General features: G+C 46.3%; 1 protein-coding gene across 1 annotated transcript; it reads left to right on the forward strand.

The window, feature by feature from the left end:
- The first annotated feature begins 252 nt into the window (after positions 1-252).
- Positions 253-5,862, forward strand: vsx2 (visual system homeobox 2). The gene is made up of 5 exons (XM_030117465.1): positions 253-686; positions 874-958; positions 1,446-1,569; positions 5,171-5,351; positions 5,564-5,862. Exons 1-5 carry the CDS (start codon positions 266-268, stop codon positions 5,860-5,862), a joined length of 1,110 nt encoding a protein of 369 aa, XP_029973325.1. The 5' UTR covers positions 253-265.
- The last annotated feature ends 1,565 nt before the right edge of the window (positions 5,863-7,427 follow it).

Raw genomic sequence — 7,427 nt, forward strand, 5'->3', positions numbered from 1 at the left:
ATTGGAGAGGGCGTAATAACGCATCCATGATCCACAGGAATCCTCAGTCCTCTCAGCTGATTGGCTGCTGCGCCCTGCCTCTTGTTGGGATGGACCTGTTGGATAAAAGGACCATTTTCTAAAGGAGCGCCGTGTTACGCGGAGGATCATGCACTGGGGACCGTCCTGCAACGCGCTTTAAACCGATCCAGGCCCCCCCGGCTTTTTTTTTTTCTTTTTCTTTTTTTTTTCTTTTTTTTTTTTAAGGGGATAATTCCAGACCAACATGACGGGGAAACAGGGCGCCGTGCTGTCGGAAACTTTAAATCTGCCGGAGAAAACCTCTCTGGCGACCGGAGGGAGCAACAGCCAGCAGCCGAAGAGCGGCGCCGCGCGCCCCCCGCCGCCCAGGTGCACCGGCTTCGGCATCCAGGAGATCCTGGGGCTCAACAAGGAGCCGTCCGCGGCCCCGAGGAGCCCGCTCAGCTCCCTGCCGCCCGGCGCGCACCTGATCGCCGCCAGGTCCGTGCTGGGCCACGCCGGCGTGGGGGTGGGCGTCGGGATGGGACTAATCGGGCCCGGTGGGATTCCGTCGTTTTACGCGCAGCCCGCGTTTCTGGAGACGGTTCTGTCGGAGGGACAGGATGTCCACCTGCAGCCCCGCAGGACCGGGGGGCCGCTGGACACCAGCCAGTCCGCCAGCTCCGGTACAGCTCACTCTCTCGTTATTATTATTATTATTATTATTATTATTATTATTATTATTATTATTATTATTATTATTTGATTAAATTAAGTGGGCGAGATTAAAAACCCCATGTCCGCGGTTATCCTTTGATAATCTTTCCTTCTTCCTCCATTTTTCTTTTATTTATTTATTTTTTTATAATCCAGATTCCGAGGATTTATCATCAAATGAACGAAAACTGTCAAAGTCATCAGTAAATCAGAGCAAGAAACGGAAGAAAAGGCGCCACCGGTTAGTTCTGTTTTCAAATCAAATTAAATCAAATGATATTTAAGAAGCCCTTTGATACAAAGGCAGCACGAAGTGCCTCACAGGTTAAAACCCATTTTGTTGTTTTTGTTTTTGTTTTTTTAGGCAATTTTGTCAGAATTCCACATCCATCACTTTAATTGATGTATTATTGTAATTAAATACACTGGTGTGGTTAATGTGTTATGATTATACGTTTCTCATTGTATACAATCCTTATTATTTATAAATTAGTTGTATTAATTATTTTTCTCCTTTTATAAAAGGAGAAATGTGTTTTTTTTATTTTTTATTGAGCTTTTCTTTTTTACCAAATTTAGTCAGTCTGCAGTCTGTGTTATTTTAAGAAATCTCATACACAAAATGCGTCTTTAATCAATTCCACTTGCAGTATTTACTCTTTCAGTTTTAGAAACGACTCCTTTACCTACAGACCTGCAGACTCACTGACAAGCTGCTGTTTCCTCAGGACTATTTTCACCTCCTACCAGCTGGAGGAGCTGGAGAAGGCCTTCAATGAGGCGCACTACCCGGATGTTTACGCACGCGAGATGCTGGCCATGAAGACGGAGCTGCCCGAGGACAGAATACAGGTGAGCGCGCGAGCACCTGCTGTTATATAGCATCTAGTCCCGGCGAGACAAGCTGATTGGACGAGAGGCTTCCACAGCTGTATCACTCCGCCTCCTCGCTGCTTCCGATGGCTTTAATATCAAAACCACAGTTTAAATATCAGAGGTGTTAAAAAATATCGATCAATAATCATCTGATGTTGCTTCAGCAGTAGCTTCACTGCTGGAACTATTTGTTTAGGCGGAGGAGGACAAACACAGCAATGGAATCATAGTGAATGTGTATCAGAGAATTCATCATTCTAATTAATTGCTCAGTGACCTTGAGTGCTCAGAAAGACGCCTATAAATAAAACGTATTGTCATTTATTGTGTTATAAAACATCATCCCGTTCCACTGCAACTTTATGTGGCATTTTTACTAAATGATTGTACATAATTCGACATTATAAGAGAATGCCTTCTGATTTAGGTTTCATCAGCATTTATTATTGTCAAATAAAAGTGATAACATCATCTCTGTCTGTTACATATATTTTAAACACAAGGGTGACAAAGTGTGCAGTTTGCATGAAAGAAACCTAATAAAAATAACAGAAAATATTGGGAATTGTTGATTTTAAAAAATGTTTATAAAACTTTCAGAATTAATTGTTCTTTTTGAGAACTAAACTGTACAATACAGAACATCCAACATGATTAATTATGTTGAATATTGTAATTTGTAATGATCATGCACCTGCTATCCCTCCAGCGACTGTGATAACCAGTGGTGTTTTTGAGGAGATAATGGCTCTCCCATCCATACATAGACCACTCTCCCCTCCCCTGCATCCCTGCAGCCTGTTGCAAACTTTTCAGCTTTACGCAGCTTCTTGAGATCTCCTGTAGCCTCCCACGACCCCCTCTGTTTCCTGCAGCCGCTTTAGCATCATGCAGCCTTCTGCAGCCTCTGCAGTCTCCTGGGACCTTTGTAGCCTCCCACAGCCACTTCTGCCTCCTTCTGCCTCCTCCAGAGTTCTGAGACCTCTTGTAGCCTTCTGTAGCCTATCATATCCTCATCAGCCTCCTGCAACCTCCTGAGACCTCCTGTAGCATCCTCTGCCTCCTGCAGCCTTCTGCATCCCCTTGCAGCCTCATCCATCCCGGCTGCTGCCTCGTCAGCCTCCTGCAGCCTCTTGAAGCTTCATTCGGCCTCCTGCATCTCCCTACAGCCTCTCAAAGCTTCTTGCAGCCTCTTGACACCTCCTGTAGCTTCCTGTGTAGCACCCCTGCCTCTTGAAGCCTCTTGCAGCCTTCTGCATGCCCTTGCAGCCTCACCTCCATCCCAGCTGCAGGCGTGTCAGCTTCCTACAGCCTCCTGAAACCTCCTGCAGTCTTCTGCATCACCCTGCAGACTCCTCCAGCTCCATGCATCCACCTGCAGCCCCCCCCCCCCCCCCCCACGATCATCTCTCATCAGGCGCAGTTGGATGTGAAACAATTTGTTCTCGGAGAAGGAGCCACTAACGACCTAATCAAGCTATCAAGGCGGAAGGAGATTGCGGCGTGACCCGGGCCATCCATCTGCCGGGGCGCCTTTTAATCTCCTTCTCATTACGGCCGCGGATAAATAATAAAAAGGAAATAAATAAATAAATAAGCCCGGGGCCTCGCGCCCACCCTAAATAAAATTAACACCCAATTTTCTCCCGGAGTGTAATTAGTTAAATCAGAGGCGCTGGCTGCTGCCGCGGAGACGCAGGGAGTTCAAATGAAATAACTACATTGAATTTATTAGCACGGGTCAATGGCGGCGCTCCCCAGAGCCCCGCTGGTTTAATTTCCCGTGATATTTGCGCCGTGCCCGCCATCGATTGGGCCTGAAATTAACTTATTTTTCAATCAGCCTGCTCGCGCCCCTGGGTCGCTCCTCCTCAGCTCACACACACTGGATCCTTTTGAGGGCCAGAGAAGCAATCTCTCATGAAAAAAAAGAAGAAGAAAAAAAGAAAAAGTATTTTGTATGAGATGAGGGTTATCAGAATTACCAGAGAGAGGGGGGAAAAAGCTTGAGAAGGATCTGATCGTTTTCACTTCCTCCTCCTTCCTGCGCCTTCATGCTGTCTAAGTAGGCTGTTTAACGACCCTGTGTTGTGCCACACGATCAATTTGGCCCCGAGCCGAGCTGACAGTGAGCCTGAGGCCCGGAGGCTCCTGACCGGAGGAGGCTGCAGCTTCCAGCGGCTCTGAGCACCTGTAGCCCGCAGCCTGGGAAATCGATGCCACAGTTATCTTAACTCACTTTGAATAAGGCTCGTCCGAGTGGGAGACTTCTCTCAGCCTCACTGTAGGAAGGAATGATAAAACAAAAATTAGGAAAAAAACAAAACAACATTCTGATACTGCTGATCAATTGAAACACATTTTCAGATTATTTTAAGTAGCTTAAGATACATATAATATATAAAACATGCTTGCATTAGTGTGTATTTACAGTCTTTAGTGACAATATCATATTCACTAACAGTATTATGTTGTTGTTATGTTATAAAATATGCTGAATTAAAACATTAAACAAAGCATGTGGTGTTAGAACTAAAATGAATACAGTGTGGTTCCAAATCCTTCTTCTGTTTTATTTAAAATACAATAGAATATACATATTTTGTCATTCCTAGAGGGAAGGTCTCTTAAAGCATTGCTCCACACAGAATAAATAGAACCCCCCCCCAAAAAAAAAAATCATAAAACGTCAAATACATAAATCTAAAAATGAAATAAGCAATATTAAATATGAATCTAAGGCTTTTCAGGCTTTGCAGTGACTAATATAAGCTCAGGAAGGATGAAATCAACCAAAACAGCAAACATAGTTTAGTTCTAAAACACTGGTTCCTAATTTGTGCACATATAAATACACTCTGACTCACACACTCATATCAATAATATAAACCAAGTGTTGTAAGGAAAAGCTGTTTTTGTGTAAAAATCAATCATCTAAATATTTTCTTAACAAAACACGTCCTGGAGAAGAGACACCCGAGCAGAGCATCCTCAAAATTAGTTTCGTTCTTATAAAATAAATAATACAACAATTATCTCTCTGATGCTACTTTTTGATAAAGAGCAAGTCTGGGGAATAACACAACATCACAAAGGAATATTATTGGGATTACACTAATTTTAGATATAGACTATAGATTAATCTTGTACTGCAGGCAAGATTTACACCACAGTCTGCATTGATGACTTATATCTGATTTATACCATTAATCCCAAACTATTTTGAGGTTTCCAGTTGTTGCATTTAAAAGAAATGCTAATTATATTCAAATGTATTGATTGTAACATCTTGGAAAACAAAAAAGAATCTCAGTTTTTTTGTAGTTTTTTTGTAAAATCATCATAATTACAAAGACACACTCTAGTAATAGTCATTTTAAAAATAGCATAATTAACAGTAATCTTTAAAAGCTGAGCTGTGACTTATGAGCTGTCTATTGACATTTTCAGTACCAGGTCTTCAGCTAAATTTACTTCAATGAAGCAAAATGTTTGAAGCAGCTGAACAGAAACAGAAATCAGGCAGTCAGCTGGTTGCAGTGAAGATAACCGCCGTGGTGTTTTTGTTCCGCCGCAGGTCTGGTTCCAGAACCGCAGGGCCAAGTGGAGGAAGCGGGAGAAGTGCTGGGGCCGCAGCACCGTCATGGCGGAGTACGGCCTGTACGGCGCCATGGTGCGGCACTCCATCCCTCTGCCGGAGTCCATCCTCAAGTCCGCCAAGGACGGCATCATGGAGTCGTGCGCGCCCTGGCTGCTCGGTGAGCCCCCCCCCCCCCCCATCCTCTCCTCGTCACATTCAGCGCCACACTCCAGCCCTCCTCCCCCCTCCTCATGCATTGCCGTTGTTTATGTGCACATTCTGTTCTAAACCGGAACTTTTTTTTTTTTTTTTGCTTGCTGTTTTCAGTCCAAGATGGCTTACCAATCAACAGACGCTATTCTAAATCTGAATACCCACAACTCTTTGCAGGGATGCACAAAAAGTCCATGGAGGGAGTAGCCGCCCCGCCCGCAGCAAAGTGCGAGGCGGCCCAGCAGCCCGGCTCTCAGAGGGCGGAAGACGCTGAGGCGGAGGAGCAGAGGTCAGAGGTCAAGTCCGGCATTTCTAAAGAGGAGCTGAGGGAGAACAGCATCGCGGCACTCAGGGCCAAAGCGCAGGAGCACAGCGCCAAAGTGCTGGGGACGGTTTCTCACGACAGGCCCCCGGAGGACGGGCGGGAGAGGCCGGCGGCCGAGGAGAGTCCGGAGGACGGGCGCAAGAGTCCGTAGACGCCGCCGCCACCGAGCTCCAGAGGACTAACAGGAGCGAAGCGGCGTGCCTCGGCCGCCAGCCGGCCTCCGACTGGACTCCAGCGAGAAGAGGAGCTCTGAAACCCGGCTGGCTGCTGCACACCAGACACAAATGCACCTTTTCCTGAGAAACCTTCAGTTTTACAGCTTGAGACGACGGGACAGAGTGGGAGCGGAAAGTCAACCTGTACATAGTTCTGTATCGACCAATGAGCAGCCAGTGTGTGGACGTCATCTTAATCTCCTGTACAGTTTAGACCAGAACCGTCCCGCCGGCAGTTCTCTCCCGAGAGAAAGAAAGTCATTGTTGTGTTCTGTATATGATTGATATATTACTCTCTCACCGAGGCGCAAATTGAATCATGTTTTCTTGTAGTTTTTGTCTTTCATGTTGAAATATGTATAACTCAGAATACAGCAGAGAAAAATAGACACGACGGTTTATTAAATGTGGCTTTTGGTGTCCATTCTTCTGCTTTCATTGCGGGGAGAGAGGTGGATTGTGGGAACAATGCGGCGATTGTGGCGGCGGCGGCGGCGGCGGCTCTGGGGTGGCGTGAAGCCGGCCCGCTCGCCAGAGTCTGGTTTGTCACTTGCCGCTCGGCTGGCCGGCCTCATTAGGAGACGTCCCCCTCCGGCTGCACGCTCCGCTTAGTCCCTGTAATCCGTCGCACTCCGGAGCCTCCAATTCCAGATTGGACTCGGGGACGGGGGGCTTCTGGGACACGGAGGAAGAGTGAAAGCAGGCGGCGGGCCGGGGCGACCATGGCTGGCTCGCCAATCACATTAACACGTACCGCTATCAAGCCGCTTCATCCTCTTATCTGAACACCGAGACCGATTCCGACGGCTTTATTTGTTGGTAATCTTCATGTCCCCCTCGGCTCCTCATAAAACTTTGCGTCGGGGCGTCTGAACCTGGCTTTACGGCACATCGGCGCCGCCGCATTAGCTGCAATCCATAGGACGCTTCTCAGCTAGCTAATGGGGCTTTTAATGAGTCCAACAACTCAGCTCCGTTCCAATTAAACAGAGAGCGATTTCAAAGGGCGAGGGACGACGGCGATCAGCATGCAGCAGTGGACTGCTCTCAGGCCGGAGCCACGGACCGGGAAACGGCCGCTAATTGACAGAGATAGGTGTGTAAGAAAGAGTGATCGATATCAAAGTGAGGAATCTTAATGTAACAAGGAACAACGACATCAGTGGAAATGAGATTCCTCTAATGAGGAGCTACATCACCGTCACTTCTGTGGTATTATTTAGAAGAGAAACCACAAAATCAGCCAACACACACTCTTAATTCAGTTTTTTTCATATGGCGGCAACCATTGTGTCTATTTAATAGATAAAAACTCAACAAAATGCAACTCTAGACAACAGTGGAGAGGAAAAACCTCCAGCAAATCCAGACGTACAAGCAGCTGATTTCTTTTGCATCTGTTGTATTTACTGGACAGTAAGAGAGAAAATGAGAAGACGGATGAAAACAAACAGACATCTGGACATCAGACAGAGAGCTAATCCACTCGCTGCAGATTGAA

This window comes from Salarias fasciatus, chromosome 19 (assembly GCF_902148845.1).
Source record: "Salarias fasciatus chromosome 19, fSalaFa1.1, whole genome shotgun sequence".
NCBI lineage: Eukaryota > Metazoa > Chordata > Actinopteri > Blenniiformes > Blenniidae > Salarias > Salarias fasciatus.

What these genes read in the sequence shown, in the direction of transcription:
- vsx2 (XM_030117465.1), top strand. Translation starts at nt 266, where the DNA reads ATGACGGGGAAACAGGGCGCCGTGCTGTCGGAAACTTTAAATCTGCCG. An exon ending in CGGAAGAAAAGGCGCCACCG is followed by an intron (nt 959 to 1,445) that starts GTTAGTTCTGTT and finishes CTGTTTCCTCAG; the next exon opens with GACTATTTTCACCTCCTACC. An exon ending in TGCCCGAGGACAGAATACAG is followed by an intron (nt 1,570 to 5,170) that starts GTGAGCGCGCGA and finishes GTTCCGCCGCAG; the next exon opens with GTCTGGTTCCAGAACCGCAG.